The sequence below is a fragment of the Pteropus vampyrus genome, unplaced genomic scaffold, assembly GCF_000151845.1.
Source record: "Pteropus vampyrus isolate Shadow unplaced genomic scaffold, Pvam_2.0 Scaffold194, whole genome shotgun sequence".
NCBI lineage: Eukaryota > Metazoa > Chordata > Mammalia > Chiroptera > Pteropodidae > Pteropus > Pteropus vampyrus.
Window position 1 is genome coordinate 357,500 of NW_011888975.1, and position 19,597 is coordinate 377,096.

The 19,597-nt window shown below is 40.6% G+C and overlaps 1 protein-coding gene across 1 annotated transcript; it reads left to right on the plus strand.

The window, feature by feature from the left end:
• Positions 1-1,171: 1,171 nt before the first annotated feature.
• On the plus strand, positions 1,172-11,867 carry TNFSF18 (TNF superfamily member 18). The gene is made up of 3 exons (XM_011371697.2): positions 1,172-1,412; positions 7,797-7,827; positions 9,963-11,867. Exons 1-3 carry the CDS (start codon positions 1,257-1,259, stop codon positions 10,316-10,318), a joined length of 543 nt encoding a protein of 180 aa, XP_011369999.1. The 5' UTR covers positions 1,172-1,256; the 3' UTR covers positions 10,319-11,867.
• Positions 11,868-19,597: the final 7,730 nt, after the last annotated feature.

Consider the following 19,597-nt stretch of genomic DNA (forward strand, 5'->3'; position numbering starts at 1 on the left):
TTGTGAGATATGAGAGAAAAATTGTCTTCAAAGTACTTTCATTTTACTTCCTTTTATATGAATGAACTTCAGCTGAATTATACCTTGTGGTAAACATTTTTTAATAATCATTCTCTTCTAGGATTTCATAATTCAGTTTTCACAACATCTCTAAGAAGGGTAAAAAAGAGACGAACACTTATGGAACACCTTTTAAAAGCAAAGCCTCTGACATTTATTTTGTTCTTTAAAAGGCCTTATGACATGGAAATTTTCTCCATTTTACAATTACGGAAACTAAGACGTCAAGTACTGGGCTAAAGGCCACTGAGCAGGTAAGGGCTGGGCAGTGCTAGGCTCCACTCTCAGGTCAGCCTGAATCACAAGCCCCTGTTCTTTCCAGCACAGGATGCTGGCATTCTATAAAAAAGGTAGGTATCCCATTTAACAGATGGAAAGACTGATGTACAGAGAACCAGGGGACTTCCTCAATTGTACAGTAAATCAACGTTTTTGGTGTCGGGAAGAAAATTCGAGTCTTTTTGGAACAGAGTATAAGTTCAGACAGGGAACCAGAAAATATCCTTTTGTGTGATAACTATATTTCTATTTGATGCCAGCACTGAATTTTCCGGGTTTTAAGACTGTGATATGAGAGAATCGAGCTTGTCGTATTTACATATATTTTATATCAAATTCTAGTGATACACTTGATGCTGTCTAGACACTATCTCGGGATAAACATACTTTATATCCTAGATATTAATAAAACTTTATTTTTTCCAAACTATGCATTGTAGCTTTCCTAGCTCTTCCTACCCCCCTCCTCCCCGCCACACCTCCCCGCCCCGGACCTCACACATACACAATATCTAATATACGATACGGCTTTATCTTGAACTTTATTTCTTCTTATAAAAAGTGATTTTTCTTATCTGGAAATAATTTGTAATGCCTCACAGCACTGCACTTCCTCTTGCTTCAGGAAAGAATTTCTTTTTTTTTCCTTCTGAACTTCTCTCATGTTTCTTTTTTAAATTTTTTTTATCCTCTGTATTTGTGTTGGCTTTTAGCCTTCCGTTCTCTTCAATGCACTTGGCCTGGTACCAAATGAGACTCAGCACTTGGCCTAGAAGTATCATTTTCCAACTCTCAGAATCAGAAGGAAAACCCCGCCTCTCACACCCACTCTATACAATACTACAAAAGTGACTTGTTGCATCACTTGCCCATCACTTGTGAATTTCTGCTTTTTGCAGCTGCCACTCCTGCAGCGGATGAGTTTGAGACACATGGAGAACCTGCCTTTGCACCACCCAAGCCCTCCGGGGGCACAGAGACTTTCCTGGAAGCGCTGGCTTCTCTACTCACTCATAGCTTTTTTGCTATTCCTTTACTTCAGTGCCCTTCTGTTTACTCTTCTCTCTTCCAAGGTAAGGAGACAATAGTACCTAAGGTTGCTATGTAGTATAATCCTTTTGTCTTTTGTAAGTCTAGTTATTGTCATTGTCACCCAGGATTGTTAGAGCTAGTCAGAAGGAGAGACATGTGAGTACAGGTAACATAATTCTAATTTCAATTTTTGTCATGGCCTATGGCTTTGGAGGCTTATGGAAGTGTTTTGAAATGAAAGGCATTGGAAAATGGTTAAGTGTTTGCTGCAGAAGATGGAGAGAATCACTTAGTCAAATCAGCCACTTGACGGATTGCCTGGAGAGTCTTTTTCTCTTTCTGGAACTTTGCTAAATAAACTCCCTTGACAGAATAAAAGATGTGAAACATGATGCTTGCTCTCCAGGAATGGGATGCGAGCTATAGTCTTATTGAGGGAAAAGACAAAAAGGTAATGAAAGAGAGAATGAGATAAGAGACAGGTGGTTAGTGTATCTCTGTGGAGGGAACCAGCGCAGAAGTAGGAGTAAGAAGATCCAGATTCTGGTTCAAGGTCTCCCAATAACTAGCTGTTTTGAATTTGAGAAAGACATTTTATCTTTCTGGTTCTTTGTTTCTTCATCTGAAACATTGTGGTAGGAAAATGAATCAATGTCCTTTTTAGCTATAAAGTAGAGTGATTAATAATTAATCTAAAGGTAGAATGGAACATAAATGCTTCAGGAATTCAAAGGGTGGGGGGCAATGATGTTGGGCTGGGCTGATCAAGGAGGGCTTCACGGAGGAAGGATAAAGCACATTCCTATTTGGGAAGCCCCTGATGCTTATCAAGAATTTCCCATCAAGCTCCAGTCCAAGCTGTGGGTCTAGTGAAGGGAATGGAGATACCCTGGGTTCTTATTAGAAGCTTTTCTAACTGTTGACTACATGGCATTGAGCACCAAAAAAAAAAAAAAAAGGAAAAAAGTTTGATGTAATTTAGGATTTAGCCCATTTCTGGATATGTTTGAAGATTCTGCGCCTTGGGGAGAATAAGATGGTACATGCCCATCTAAGAAAGGGCTACAAAAACATTTTTTTAAAAGAGTATTGGCTCATGAAGATTTCAAAGACACAGTTCTACTAAAGATGTTGAAAAGCGATTGAGAAAAGAATGCAGGAACAAGCCATACACTGTTGTTGTTGGCACTGAGTTGGGGCATGGGCAGCCCTGGCCAAGTTTCTGCACAGTAGCCCATCAGTCTGTACTCCTGAGTAGACACAAGGAGATGCGTAGTATGTATGGGAATAGGGGCGTTTCTCACCACATCTCCACTCTCTCAGGGAAGGTATCAAGCAGAAGACTGATCTTTCTAGAACAGGGAGGCTTTGAGCAGAAAGAAAAGAACTGTCAGGAGTTCTGAGTGTTTAGATTTCTGAAGAAAGGGAAGGGAGAGAATAGCAAGAGTGTAAATCTGGAAGCACCTTTTCCTTCTAAAAACCACCTTGTCTCCTTAGCCAGAAGACCCCAAAAGCATAGGTGTTATCTTTGTCACCTGTTCCTGCACACGACGGGGAGTACAGAAAACGAGGGGAATGCCCTTCTCAAAGGCACACAGTGAAAGGACAGAGGAGGTCTAGGAATTGGGAGGGACAGAGGGACACTTCTCGCCAGAATTGAGCTGGATCGGTCCCATGTGTTTGAGCTCTGATTCTGGATCCTCTCTCCCAGGCAACATGCAGCTTCTCGATGAAAGGGTCTCTCTCTAAAGAAAGAGCCCAGCGTTTGTTGTTCCAAATTTGTGGACATTTAAGGTTTCCAGAGTATTGTTCTGACAGGATGCCATGGAGGTGTGTTTCCTATGAGAAAAGCACTAACGGCCTGGCCGACCGTGCAATGATGCTAGCTCACGTGTTCCACTCGCCACTTGGCTGCACTTCCCTTTCCCTATTGACCACAAATATATATTTTTGGAAAAGAGGACTGAGTGGCTAGTGGATGGTGAATCATTACGAAGGGGCTGCTTCTACCTTCTCGATACCCATGAACCTTGGAGTTTATGTTATTCGAATTTTCCCTCTAGTTTTTATATACAAAATCCCACTTTCCACCTTCTCTATGCACCAATTCACAAAGCTTGAGACAGGAAGATTGGGTACTTCTAGACCAAGAGAAATTTCCTTGGGAGAAAAAAATTTTTTCTTATTTCCTCTGCTTCTTTCAGAAGATATTAGACTGAGAGGATGTGCTCTGAGGTCTACCCTTCAGTTAAAAATCACCTCGTAGAAGTTGTCCTTAAGGAACCACATGACCAGGAGGGTCCCTCCCTTCGTGGGATGAAGGCTACTTCCAAAAGAGGAAGCAGAGCTTCTGCTTAAAAGCAGAGTAGATCCCATTTCCAAAGGATGATCTGATTAAGGTTGGCCTGGAGAAAGAAGCATTCAGTTTTTGCCATTTGAAGCCAACAATGTCAATCTTGGCTTAAATCAAATGGGGGTCACACAATCGTCTGATTCTTCTAAGCAAAAATGAAGCAAATGAAATCAAGCCAAAAGTCCCAGATGATTCTGTATAAGTGGATATTCACTCCCTCCAAACATTACCAGAATTATAAATAGAAACTGCCCCACAGAGTGGAAGGGTGAGACCTGTGAGTCAGATGAGCTTTGGATTGCAGCCTGGCTGCTTATTAGCTTAATACTTCTGTACTCATTTCCTCATCTGCAAGTGAGCATGCACATTCTCGTTTTAGAGTTATGCTAAGGATCAGTGAGATAGGACGGTGCTCCCATAATAAGCTCCCAGTAGATTGCAGTGATTCATATTTGCACTACTATTATTGATGACACTGGAGTGAAGATAAATTTAAAAAAACTTTAACGATATGGGTATTCCTTGCTTATCTATTTTACTTTCTCAACCAAAGGCTGTAGCTTACTGCCAAATAGATTTTTGCGATTAGATTTTCATTCGTGAAAATAACTAGAGAATATGGCAGTAATGAGTTCTGTAGTTATAAAAAGACATTACAGCAGCCCATGGTACAGTATCCAGGATTTCTGTCTCTGGCAATTAATTAGTCTGTGGCCTTACGTTTCTCCACACTCTTTACACATGGGAATAGATAGCACAGATCCTGCTGTGGCTCATATTGTGGTATTCATTTATATTTAAATTGTCACCCAGTGTCTACATGTGTGCGACCTTGTCTTTCTAGAAAGATAATAAACTTCCTAAGAGGCAAGGACCATAAATTACATTTGTTTCTCTTGCTTACAATGCTAGTGTAGTAGTGGTATGAATATAGGTGCTTAAAGTTTTACTCGATTCTTTATTAAAATCAGCATCATCATCAACACAGCTAATATTTAATGATCAGAATCAGATAGAATATCTGAGTAAAGCCTTTCATAAGAATTATCTCATTTATACCATCACCAATCTCAATGAGCTAGGTGCTATTCTTCTTCTCATTTTATAAATGAGGAAACTGAAGTTCAGGGACTCTCTATCACATGCCTACCATGGGTTGAACCAGATTGAATTTCAACATCTCTTCTAAGAAAACCCCAAATGAGGATGAAATAATTGCAAGAGCAAAAACAATTGGAATCCAGTGATTTATCCTAGAATAGCGGCTTCCAAACTTTTCAATTGTACCCCATTGAAACCAAAATGTTTTTTTATTTAAATCCTGATAAATCATATACAAAGGTAAATACTATGCATATTAAAAAGATACACAGAATAGAAGGTTATGAGGATGAATCAAATAATATGCTTAATGTAGTTTATTTACAGTACAAAGCCATTTTGCTATATTTTGCTACCAAAATGCTATATGTTCTAGAATGTGTTAATATAGACCACACATTTCTAAAATAATTGAAATAATATTTTAGTAGAGTAATTTAGTAGAGAAACAGAAATATGTTTCTTTTGGTAACACTTTGTGAGACAATCATTTGAAGGTTATATTCTAAGCGAATTTACCTTGACTCCTGGTTTTGACAACCATAACTGGAAAATTAGCCTCACAAAGAAATGTATTACCTCGCAAGAAAGGAAGAACGTATCTTTGAGTGTGCTTACCGTGCTACGACATTGAATTTTTTAATTCAATGGTACAGTTTTTATTGTTATTTTTAGTTAAAATAACATTGTCCCTCTCTCAATTCACGCCTTTCCTTCCTTCCTTACACAACCTAAACTCCACGATCTATAATGATAACTCTTACCTTGCATTAACCCACTCACTCGTTACTCTCTCTCTTTATACTCATATTGAAACCTCGATCCTAGAAAGTCTGTGCCTTTCACAGTTGAATGTAGCTGAGGAAAAAGACTTTGTGGAAAGGTCTTACTTTAAATTTATGGCCACTCACTTCAAGTGGGACTTCGGCACTGCTCTGTAAGCAACCTATGATTTCTCCATTCAATGATTTCTTCTCTAGTAGACTCATTCATTCCTTTGACTTCTCTTTACACACGCAACGTCTCTCCCTCATTCTTCCACCTGATATCCTTGCCTCCAGGTTCTGAGACAAAACAGCAGCAGGCGGGGAAGAAGTTCCAAAGCTCCCTACCGTATCTACCGCTCACCTGCAATTTTGTCCACGTATATCGTGTGAATCGTTCAGGTACCTATCGAAGGCCACTTATGAACTAGATTCGGTTCCCTCTTATCTACTCAAGGGCATTACTTCAACAACGATCTCCTAGCTCTCACCTTTCCACTTTACTGAAACATTCCCATCCAATGGCAACAGGTAACCACGAGGTCATTTTTCTCACATTGAAACAAACAGAAGCATCTCATCCCCACCCAAGATCCACTAAATTTTTCTATTCTCCCTTACAGCAAAACTCCTCCAATTTCTCTTTTCTAATTTACTCTTAAATCCATTCTAATTAAGCTTCTGTCCTCATCATATCATGAAAACTACTTTTGTCAAAGACCCAATGATTGCCATGTTGATAAATCCATCGTCAGTTCCCTGTCCTCTTCTTCCTTGACCCATCAAGAGCATTTGACACAGCTGATCACTCCTCTTCCCTGAAATATGTTCTTCTCTTGGTTTTCAAATATCACACTCTCTTTGTTTCCTTTCTGACTCTCTGGCCTTTCCTTCCGAGTCCCCTTTGCTGGTCCTTCCTCATTCTCTGACCTCCAAACATTGCAGTATCCCAATCCTTCTCTTTACCTACACTCACTGACTTGATGACCTCACACAGTCTCATGTCTTCCTTCAAGCATCACACAGAAGCTGAAGACTCCAAATTCATATCATCGGAACTCCTAAACTGCCATCCTCATAGGTCTGATGGCCTAGTTCACTCTCCTACGTGGATGTCTAATAAGCCTCACGCACTTGACGTGTCCAAAAATGAACTCGTGTTTCCTGCCCCCAGCATCTCCTTTTAAGTCTCACTCATTTCATTGATTAACAATTTTATCTCTCCAACCACTCGTGCCCCAAATCTTGGAGTGTTCTCTTCTCATTTTCTCACCCCATATCTGTATAAGGACTCCTGTTGCCTCTATTTCCAATCACCTACTATCATTTCCACTGCTAGAACCTTGGTCAGAGGCACCGTACATTACTGCCTAGAAGGTTACAATGATCTCTTAGCTGGTCTCACTGCTTTTGTCCTTGCCTCCCTTTAATTTATTTCTAGCATAGCAGACAGACAAATCCTACAGATGAAAAATGTACATCAGCTTTAAGTTCCAAATTCTCTTAAGCACTTTGCCACAAGGAAACCAATGAACTTTACATAGTACAATTTTTTTTTGTAGTTATACCTTATTTTACTACAAGTATTTAAAGCATTTAGCACTTAACTACTTGTATTTATAAAACTGACCACACCGATGGCTTCTTGTAGCATATAAACTGTGGTATGTTTCAAAAATTTGAAACTAAGCTCTCCTCAAGGTATATCAGTTACTGTATGTGACACGTGATTGTCAGAATATTAAATAAGGGTGGCTTTGTCAACCTGAGTTTGTGAATATTCCTATAGCTTAATTTCTTATTATTTAAAATAAAAATAAACATAAATATGAATCCTATTATTTTCTTCTCACGTGCCAATAAAATCAGCTTGTGCAGTCCTTGGGGTGTGGAGAACACTGTTTACAGAAAATTTCTGTAGCTCGAGAGGAGGAGATCCCGAGATCAAAGTGCTGTCTTGTGAGAAGAGGTTAGGTGGATGGAATGAGACCATGACTTTTGCCAGAAGGCTCAAAAGGATAGCTAAGTAATGAAGGGTAAAGAAGAGAACCAGCTGTCAGTAGAGGGAGGCTGAGAGAGCTGAGACAGGGTGAAGGGAGGAACTTTTTTTATACAGCTGGGATAAAAAGTTTGCTTCAGCAATCTGAAGCTCTCAAGTTGTGATGCTGTCGTCATCCTAACCAATTTCCCTTTTTATTTCCTTACAGACTGTCAATGAGACCTGCGTTGCTAAGTTTGGTGAGTAAATTGTCTTTCTTAGCATTTGATGCAAGAAGGCAAGTTCCTGTGCTGTCAACGAAGACTTTATTCTATTTTATTCCTTCTTCGGTTACTATTTATAACTGGTTATCACGTGACAAACAGTGGGCTAGGAGCTGAGGCTTCGGACGTCAACCAGACCGACCAGCCCATGCCCTGATGAAGCTTACATTCAAGGTCACGTCTCTGAGCGGGAATGTACATCGCTCTTAGAGGCCTAGGAATCTGAGATCCAGAAATCTACTTTTAATTCTGGGTTTTAATGAACACATGTTTCAGATTTCTACAACTTTTCTCTCTGACAGACTCAAGGTCCTTCTCACACTTCACATATTGCTGGTGTCCAGGAGAGAGAGAGAGTGTGTGGGTGCCATTTTTGTTTAAATATACAGAAAAGGAACAAGAGTTGGAGAGGACGCCGACTTGCTTTCTCCTCTCCTCTTAGTCTCTGAGTTACTTTCCTTTATAGAGATCTGGTATTTGCTTAGCAAGCACGTTAAAGTCTGCAGTTAAATCGAGCCTTGAGATATTTCTTGGAATACATACAAAATTGAAAATAATCCATTTTGGGGTTATTTACAGGTTTCAGGCCAAACACATTTTCAGCAGAGAGCAGAACATTTGTAGAGTTAATTGCAACCTGTTTCCCTGCACAAGTCAGACTGCCAGGCTACCCAGGCTAGCGGGAATTAAGGAATCTCTTTTTACTTGCCTCTGCCTTTGTGAAATGTTTTTGCTTTTCTGGTGAATGGAGTAGAACTCATGATGTGTTTGAAATTTCCTCTTGATATGGTAAAAGTTGAGGGCCTCTAGTGATGCTAAGGTGGTCTTCAAGTGGCCCATATCACAGAATTAAATATGAGAACCTGTGGCACTTCTGGTGATTTGCCTCTTACGTGTCAAGAAAGGACAAGTTTGCTAGGCTTTGGGATAACTGGATGTAGAGGGAGAATTTGCTTCTTGCTTCTTTATTGCTCCTTTATTCTCCTTCAGAGTCTGTACTCAGAGCCTTATTTCAGTCATTTATATATAAATAAGAATTTAAGTCAACATGTTTCCTCATCCAGGGTACTATCTTACCAAGGGTTCTTTCTAATTATGGGGTAAAGGCTTTGCTCCCATAACAAAAATTATAGAGAACTAGAAAACAGGCCAGATAAGTATTTTGTGTGGTAAAAACACCTCCTGGGGCTCTGAAATCACACTACGATGTACAAACAACTAACATCAGGAAAATTTGTAAATCCCATATAAACCTATGAAAATAAATGACTAAAAGTCTTGACCCTTTTCCTACCCCTGTGACATCATTAAGCTAGGGATGCTTCTATTTAAACAGTCAAATAATTTCCATTTACAAACTCATGAATTTATCAGTAGCTATTTTGGGAGGGTTTGGATAATGACATCCTGAGCGGATCTCGAATGACACATACCCATAAATTGATGGGAAAAGCCACAATTTAGACATGATGCACACACAAGGTGCTGAAGATACAGCAATGAACAAAATAGAGAAGGATTTGTCCTCCAAGATAGTATATTCGAGGGGGTGACAGACAATAAACAAATGAACAACTTCATTTAGAAAATGCTAGCTGGTGACACACTCTATGCAGAAAACTAAAGCAGGGTAAGGGGGGGGGGAGCACTATTTTATATAGATTAATGAGGAAGGTTTCACTGATCAAGGAAGGTTTCACTGATACACAGTAAGTAGCACTTACATAGAAAAACATGAATATACATCCTAGACTGCCAATCCAGGTTATCACAATCCTGGTGTGTGAGTCCTCTCTCCTTCCCTCCTTTTTTCTTTCCTTTCACAAATATTTACCAACAAGAGATGAGTGCCACCTAAAACTTACACCATTTTTCTATTCTAAATCCACTTCCTCAGAGCTTTCCAAGCAAGCAACACACTTAGGATTTGCAATTTCTCTAAAACGAGGAATGTATAGATACTTAATATATTCGAATTATGGTTGGAGAAAACTAGTGTAGGCCAGGTAAAGAAACAACCTGTAAGTAAGAAAGAAGTATAATTAAGAAGATGATGAAGTAATTATATAACTATGCTTTTCATTTTTTTCTCCCTTGTAAAATTCTTATAGGACCATCACCTTCAAAATGGCAAATGGCATCTGCTAAGCCTTCTTGTGTGAAAAAGAGAGCTGACTGGAAGCTGGAGATACTTGAGAAGGGCTTGTATGTAATTTATGGTCAAGTGGCTCCCAATACAAGCTACAAGGAACCAGCTCCTTTTGAGGTGCGGCTACGTAAAAACGAAAACATCATACAAACTCTAACAGACAACACTAAGATCCAAAATGTAGGAGGGACGTATGAATTACATGCTGGAGATGTGATAGACTTGATCTTCAACTCTGAACATCAGGTTCTAGAAAATAGCACATACTGGGGGATCTTAATGCTAGCAACCCCCCCACTTCATTTCCTAGAGTCTTGACTCGGTCTCCTCCTTTCCTTCGGCACACGCGGAGATGCTGGTGGGTGGGTTGGAGGAGGCAGATTCTCAATGCTTACAGTTTGTCTGGGCATACAAATCAACACAACAAACAGAACTGCTCTGCACGTGAATTTTCATCTTTCCTGCTTATCCGAAAGAGACCCAGAGAAAGGGCCAAAGACATTTGGTTACCAGACATTGGGTTGGCAAAGACACTGCTCACACATGACAAAATGTATATGGGTGGCTAGAGGACAGAAGCTTTTCAAAGAGTCTTTGTCTAACCTTTGAGTCTCTGGGTGGAATAATGGGAATCTTATCAGTATGCAGAAAGGATTTAGGACAGTGGTCTGGCCTTGTTCTCATATTCCTGGGTCGTTTCACTTTTTCTTCCCATTCTCCCATGTTCTGAGACCCTCCTAATAAAGAGTAGTGAGATCAATAGGGTGGCCACAGATACGCCAACAACACCCCACTTTATTTATGATAATTTTAGAAGATAGAGAACACTCTAGGGATCTATTGAGACAGAGGCACAGGTTGCAGAGAATGGAATGCACTTTATTTGGGAATTTCCCTTGATTTCATCATTCTTAGGATACAGGGTGCTTTTTAAAGCCAGTAGGTCAAAGGGGTCATTCTGCACATTTAGCTAGGGCTTCACAAGAACTCACTGTCTGTGTTTGTATCTAAACATTGTCAATGGTAAAGACAGAGTAAGCATTAGTGTCACAAGAGCTCACCCCAGAAATCGGTGCTACCCGTGCTGTAGAATATCACGTAATGATTTCATATTTGCAGCTGGCTCTCTACAGCTTACAGAGTGCTTTCATGTATCATGTGGCAACTCCATGAAGTCAATGGGGCAGGTATTTGGGGCACAACTGTAGCAATGAGAATACGGAGGCAGATGGAGCCTAGGTAGCTTGTCTCAACCCACGGAACTAGCGCTGAATGGGGCTGATGGGTTCCCACTGTTCTCAATCACACTGTCTCAGCTTTAGAGTTGGTATAGCATAAGGCTATGAAGTTCAGCAGATTCAGTTTTCAGGAGGCAGACTCCCTTTCAGCCCAGTGAAGCCACAGCAGACCTTTCCTTTCTCAGCGAACTTCTTTTCCTTCCCTGCCTGAAGCGGGGAGCACAGGGTGTTGCTCAGGCCTTACTCCGACTGAACCCCCTTCCTCACTTGGGAGAGCCTGTCCTAGCCAACTGTGTTGACGTATAAAAATTCAGTCCCATGTAAGAGCCTGAGGTTTGCAACTCTGTTAAATTAATAAGCTGCTTGTGGGTTCTTGTTGAAAGCTATATATGATTACTTGTTAACTCAATTTAAAATATTTATGGATATTTGTAAAAATAGTATACTTGCAATATGTTAATTAATAATATCACATATCGAGCTAATTTAAAAATATTTGTATTGTGTGCAACAAAAATTGCTTGGGAGTGGGCTAAACTGGAGGCCAAATTTCTTTTTTTTTGGTAATTTTTAAATGTTAAATGTATTGGGGTGATATTGGTTAATAAAATTATACAGGTTTCAGTGTACAATTCTATAATACATCATCTGTATGTTTCATCGTGTATTCACCACCCAAAGTCAAGTCTCCTTCTGTCACTGTATATTTGACCCCCTTGACCCTTTTCCACCCCCTCTGCCCGCTTTTCTCCCTGGTAACCACTATACTGTCATCTGTGTCTGTGAGTTTTTGTTTATTTGGCTTGTTTGCTTGTTGCTTTCAGTCTTATGAATGAATGAAATCGTATGGTTCTCAACCTTTTCTGTCTGACTTATTTCGATTAGCACAATAGTCTCAAGAACCAACCATGTTGTTGGAAATGGCGCTATTTCATCTCTTCTTATGGCTGAGTAATATTCCACTGCATATAGGTACCACATCTTCTTTATCCAGTCATCTATCGAAGGGCACTTCTGTTGTTTCTATGTCTTGGCCGCCATGAAGAGTGAGCCCAAGTTTGTTAGTGTTTTTTAAACACCGGCCGATTAGCCGTATGGCCAAAGATGTTAATCAATGCCTTGTTCCTCTTGCATTTGTATATCTTCTCAGGAAATTTAGGTCATATCATATATATTTATGGATACTTGGTGGTATTGAGCTTTGTTAAGTTATAAGCAGCAGTGGGCTGGCACTGGCTCATGAGAGCTGACTCGTAAATTTTCAGAAGTTTTTCAATCTGGTTATTAAATACTGCCATTCTTGAAGCAGGCCATGGAAAGGCTATTTATACCATGGGAACTGTCAAACACCACAGGTCAGGGCTCTTTTTTCTTGGAGAGCCCGTTCACCAGCATACCGCTGTTGGTAAAATTCTCCTTCTTAACTGACCCCTCTTTGCTCTTGCATCATTCCTTGGACAATTAAGGCAGGCAAGGGAGTGAACGAAGTTGTCATATTCTCAAAAATAGCCTCACACGACAGTGATTTGTCATGGCAAGTAGAAGTTACCTCAGCTGTGGCCAGAGAAGCAGCTAGCAACAGATGATCTTTGAATGTCCCTGGTAGTGTAATTTCAGCCTCTGTTTTCAATGCCCACCGTTTCTTTGTCTCTTCAACTAGTTATTTATATTTTAAACCTATAACAAAATGTATCTTAGTAAGTGGGCTGTGGCTCACTTATCTGTGGCTTATCAGGCTAGAGTTAGCGATCTAGAGAAGGCGAAGGTACAGCAGAGAAGTGCTTGGTCATATGAAAACGCTGCTTGCCAAACATTAGGCAAAAGTGAGAGCTGGATACAATTAGCTTTTGGTCGTAACCCAATTTCTGATGGGTGAGTCAGATAATTTCACTGCCTGACGTCCACCCATGTCCTCAACTCCACCCTATGTATCCTTAGCATCAAAGCTGTCGCCAACTCTTCTGGCACCAATAGTTTTTTTGTGTTCCATTTTGCCCCATCAGAGCTGATCTAGAGTATTTTATATCCTTAAGGGTTAAGTCTTTACTTCTGAAGACATCGGTTAATTGAAAAGTGGTTTAGCCTTGTGCATTTGATGGAGAAGACTAACTCCTTACAGGAAGTATATCTGTGCATGTTGAAGATGAAATTCCTGCCTTTATGTGTTCTATCTCAAAGAAGCAATTTCATCTGTGGGAGTGGGAGGACATTTTTTAATTAGAAAGAGAAGCAAAAACCTGATTGACTTATGGGTGAGCGGCCTGAAGATCAACTTCAAGTAGAAGCTATAAAGGATGCCCTGGCAGGTACACTTTCCTCGACCTGAAAGGACGTGTCTCTATTTGGGGTCGCTTGTGACCCTGACGGAGTCACTCCACTGGTCATAACTCTCCTGTGAGCCCCACATCTATCCACAAGAAACTTGTGCACATGCCTTGGCCCTGAAAACTCAGAGTATGAGCTCACCCCAACGTAGGAAGATTCTGTCTCTACTGCCGAGGGGTTGGCCCCTTTCTTCTCAAAAGATTTCCTGGGTTGGTGAAACTCTAGCCCACTGTCAGCTTAAGCTGTCTCAAGTGAGAGTCAGGCACCATCTCTGTATCCCCTGATTGCAAGAAATACATTTCAAAGCTCTTGGAGCGTCTTCCTTGAAGTCCTGCTACCAGGCTCACGGTTAGAAAATTTCACTGCTCCCCATCTCTCCTGCCAAGGGAGGGGGTGGGGACTCACAGCAGGGCCACGGTCTCTCCTTCTCTCCACTCTGGCCCCCTTTTAGGTTCTTGATCCAGCTGAAGTATCTAAGAGTACCGGGGAGCGGGGCTGATCTCGATTCCTTTCGTAAATTCTGCGTTGTCGGTGGGGGCAACTGCCCTACTCTCACTTTGACACTGACGTCCAGGTTCTAATCATGTCATGCCTGAGTTAAACCTGAGTCAGGAAGAGTCCCACTTTAACATGCAGTTTCACTCTTCTGTGTCTGAGAGAGGTCTGGGAGCCCTCTAATAAAATACAGAAATACAAAAAAAAAAAAAAAAAACCCACAAAAAACCCAAACCACGATCACAGGAGCAATGAAAGAAGAGCTTAATACAAAGGTAGAGGGAGGAAAAAAATTCTTGTTTGGAAAAGCAAGACTTAAAACATATTTTACTCAGGATGCTTGGGAAAAAACAAGTGATTCCTGGGCCCTATTCACAGTCTACTGAATAAACATTTTATAGGTGTGAGACCCAGGGGCTCAGTTTTTAACAAGCTCTGACGCACAGGTTATTCTTAAGCACGCCAGAGTTTAAGAACCACTGCTTTCTGGCATGCAATTTTCAACCTCAGCTGAATATTTCTCCAAGTACTTAATAAAGTCAAAGCTTCTAAACGAATAAACAAAATAAAAATGCAAAACAAAAACGAAGTTGACGTTCCCATGAGGCTTACCAAGATCCACCTCGCATCACAAAAGCCAATGACCTTCTCGCCCAGATTTGTGTCTGAAAACCAAGGCCGGCTCTTCAATTTTCATAAGCTAATGGCGACTTTGTCACTTGAACTTTGACAACCTAAAGCATGAGAGCCTCGTCACTATCAACATGACATCTCTAATCCAAGTTGCTCTCCTTTACTTCAGACTTATAGCCAAGTGTCTACTCAACACAGTCACACTGAAGGTATAATGGAAACCTCCAATTACACATATCCAAAATGAATCTCTTAATGTTCCTCCAAACCAGCTGCGCTTGAAGCCCCCCAGCCACCGCCCCCATTTCAATTGCACTGAATAAGCCAAAAACCTCCACGTCACGGAGTCACTCTTGACCCCTGCCTTACACACATTTAAACTGTGAGGCGATCGCATCTTTACTTTGAAGAGAATCTGACCTCCTCTCTGCTGTGGCTCTCATCTGTGCCACCAAGATTACTTCAGTAGCCTCATAACTGCTAACTCTGCTTCTACCTTTGTAGTCAGACGAACTTATTTTTAAATTCCAGTTTTTTCCATTTACCACTTATTTGGATCTTGGACAAAATACTTGTCCTTTTTGAGAGTTGATTTCTTATTTGTTTTGTTTACTGTTGTTTATTCAATGCCTGACACATTGTTGGAGCTTAATAATTTTTTTTCTTTTGCTGAATCAAAGAATAAATTTAGAGTTGGTTTAAAATACCAATTAATATTTATAAAGTTCTTGATACATAGTAGACACTAAAATGGCAGCTCCCATTGATTTTATTTTTATTTAAAATTTAGATTTATTCCTAAGTTTTTGAACTTTGTCATTTCTCAAGTTGAGATGTTTACTTAACATCTTGTTTATCCTCTTTCCTATCCAAGAAAATGCAAGGCCCAAGATAAAAGCATTTTATTTGTTCAACGTGGTATCATTAGCACCAAAAATTGTGCTCAGATCATTGAAAGAACTCAACAAATATTGAACCGAATGGACAAAAAGTTGGGACGCTGGTTCTTGGTTAGAATGACTAGCAAGACGCAAGATTCATATGGTGCACACAGCCTCTCAAAATGGTGTGCTCACTTCCATTCCTCTAGATTTTTAAAAACTCTAAGTAATGCATGGGAAATTCAAAATACACACACGGCAAGTGCTCAGTGGAAGCTGGCTGCCGGCACTGTTGTCCCCAATCCACCACCATCGCCGTGATAGTCATCATTTCATGATCCTTGTGTCCTGAGTAAGCAGTACCCTAGAACACGTGAGTTTGCTTTATTAGTGGACAATATGGTAATGGGCAGAGGGGAGAGGGGTTGGGGGCTGGGAGAATGGGGTGAAAGGTTAAAGAAGTACACATTAGTAGTTGACATTTGGTCATGGGGATGGGGAGCACGGCAGAGGGAATGCACTTAGCATTAATATGATGGCTAGGTGGAGGGCCAGGGGAGGGAGAGAGCAATTGAGGGGATCGTTTTATGAATTATATAGATGTCTAACCAATATACTGTATACTTGAAACTAATTTAAATAAATAAATTTTAAAAAAACCAATGCTTTCGTCGAATTTTAAATTAAGCTGGTAGCTTTGGCTATTATTAAATACTTAAATTAGAGACAGCCATTTACCACTTAGAACAATGTTTATTATGTTACTTATCATCCTTAATGGCAAACACATTCAGGAAAAGTGATCTTTCATGAACTTGAAGCCAAATCTCTATGGGATTATTTTCCTCATATTTTTCTATAGATCAATAAAGAGTTCAGTAAAATGTGAGATTTAGAAAAGCACACATTTTTCCCTCTGCAAAGGCATTATAAATGTCTCAAACTTTCGATTTGTTATCAATTACTTCAAATGAATATTTTTTGGAAAAATGAACTATGGTTTCAAGCACAGATATTGACAAATGCTGTGCTGTTTTGTTGATGCACTGCCTTAGGCGGTGAGCTGCTTCTTCAAAAGGCTTTTCAGAGAGATTATTTCAGAATGGTGACATAATCATGTCCGAAGTCCAGTTTTATAGGTCCAGGTTTATAGGTCCAAAAACTGAATTTTATCAACATCTTAGACTTTATGAATCTCTTAGGGACTGCATAACTAAACTCATAAGACAGCGAGATACAAACTAAGGTAAAATTTTATTAGTCAGTATGGTGGAGCATTGTTTGGAAATTTAAATTATAACCAGAAGGTTATCGGCAGGCACAGAATTCAAGCCAGAGTGGTTAAGTAGAGGGCTCTAAGGAATAATAGCCATGATACCAATCACATCTTCTATTCATTGAACAAATATTTCCTGGCGCTAATTATATCTTAGATATTATGCTGGGCACCAGAGGGAATACAAAAATTAAGGGATGCAATGCCTATCCTTAAGCATTTTAGAGTTTAGTGGAGAAATAGGTATGTAAACACATGATCAAAGGGTTGTGTGTATGATTATAGTCTCCCGGGAGTAAATTAGTCCACAAAAGAGATGAAGGAGCACCCGACCAAGGACAGTGACATCAGTGATGAGGATAGGGAATAGATTAAGAGAAGAATCATCAGACTTCAGTGATTGCAGTAGATAGTACTGGAGTTTCTGCCAAGCTCATAATGATTTCCTTATCAGACTTCCCCATCCACGGGGGCGGGTTTCAGCAGGCTCATTTTCACCACGGAAGCCCATTCGCTTGGCCAGAGTTGGCCTGTCCAGGGTTAACTAACCTGGAGCGGTCTCTTGACTGAAAAAGATAAAAATTTGGGAGCTACAGGGTAGCCCATATTCCCTCTATAAAGTAGACTGAGAAGCAGAGAAAGTGAATCTGGCTGAGACAGAAGGATGAAAGGGAAATGCTCAGAGAAGCAGAAATGAGAGATGGGAAGGGAACGCCATGGAACCGTTCTAGATGCGTTGAGGTCCAGCTACATTCTTGTCCTTGGATTCTATGAGAATCACTGTAGCTTTATGACGAACTGTCCTGCCCTTTTCTCATTCAGCTAGCTTAAGCTGGCTTCTATTAATTGAAATCAGAGTCTTAGCTAATAAATGGTTGCTTTGTGGTAAGAAGGAGGAAGGACCTTCCTGGACACAGAGAGGAGGATGGTGGCATCGTCACGGGGGTGGCGGGAGGCGTATGAAAGGAGAGAGAGTTGGAGGCAGATGAGATACCAAGTTCAGTTTTCTAAAAGCGCAGTTTGAGATGTTTGTAGAATATCCAAGTGGGCATGACGAGTAAGTAGTTGGAACTCAGGAAAAGTCACATGGGTTGGGATGAATATTTCAAAGTCAATGGCCTTTGGGTTGAAGTCACTGATGGGGGTGAAATCACTGCAGAGAGAGTTTAGAGTGGAAAGGTAACTAAGGCCTGAGTTGTGGGGAACATCGCCATTTGAGGACAGGCATCGGCAAGGAGTTCTACAGAGTCAGAGACGGACGAGGTCACTGGGAGAGAGACGGTCTACAGCAACAGGTCAGCAACGTGGTGGCTCCAACTGGCCAAATACTCTAAGGCCTGAAAATTGCTTGTTGGAGTTTGATGGTCGCTAACTGTTGGCAACACCAGCAAGATCATTGCCAGGGGCTCAGTGGAGGAGGGATCCAGATTCCAAGGACTGAGGAACAGCTAGGAAGTATGACTGCCAGATGAGCAAATGAAAGTTGAGGCAGTAAGTTACATCACTCTGTGTAGACACTTGGTGGTGACAAACGAAAAAAAAAACAAACAAACGAAAACAAACAAACAAAAAGAGGTGTGCGTGGTGGAATCTCAGGGCCAAGGGAGAGGAAGAAGCATCTACCTGGCAGTCCGACTAGGGGTTAAAGTTGGCTGGTCAGGGCACCCGCCTCCCGGCAGAGTGCTGAAGACACGCAGTGCCAGCCAGCCATGTGCAGCACAGTGAGTGCGCAAACCCAGTTCCCTTTCTGAGGAATTTGCTTGAGAACATGTGCAGAAAAAGTACGATTTAGTAGTGGAGAAGAAGTCAGTGACGTGGAGTTGTTGACAGGCAGGAAGGATGGGGCATGTGTAGGAGAGAGGGAGGAAGAGACCATGCAACTTGGTGGAAAGAAAAGTTGAGAGTTGCCAATGCTCAGAGACGCTTCAGTGTCTGATGCAATTTCAGTTCCTGTTTGAGGCCTTGTAAATCACTTTAGCTGCCCTTTCTCCTTGCATTAGTGTAAACGGATCTCTCCCTTTCACAAAATGATGTCCCTCGACTCTCTAAAACGTCTTTTCAAGATATTTGAAAACATCTGCTATTGCCTAGGCCGCATCATCTCATGGGAGGGCACTGAGCGTGGTGGTTAAGACATGGGTCTGGATGTAGATAGGCCTGAATTTAATTCCTGACGCTGCTACTTATACGTTATGTGAGCTTGAGCAATTCGTGTAACTTCTCTGGGGCGAGGTGTCCTCATCTGTAAAGGAAGGCTAATTATTTCTACTGCATAGAGTAGTTAAGGCTTAAAATAAAAGCATGCATAGAAACAGCTCAGCTCAGTATTTGGCAATAGAAAGTTCAACAGATGCCAACTGTTTTTGTGTTATCATCAGTTTACAACTAGCTGTGTTAGGTAGCCTTTCTCTATCTTAAATTTGTTCTATTTTTAGCTTCCACGAGTTCCTTCTAGCAACCAAGTGCATATTCAGCCTCTGCACACTTTACATATTTGCATACTGATGTTTGCATAGTGCTTGGAATAATGAATATTGAAAAGCTATAATCTCTATGGGTTTGTTTTTTTTTTGCTAGTTGCCTTCTTAAAGATCTCTAGAAACATAAATGAAGGGCATTCTTTGGTTAAAAACACTATTTGCATTACAAATATAATGGTGACTCACTTTATGTTACACAAAAATATCTAATCATTCACTCATTCATTCATTTATTTACTCTCCAAATATTTATCAAGCTCTTTCTAGGT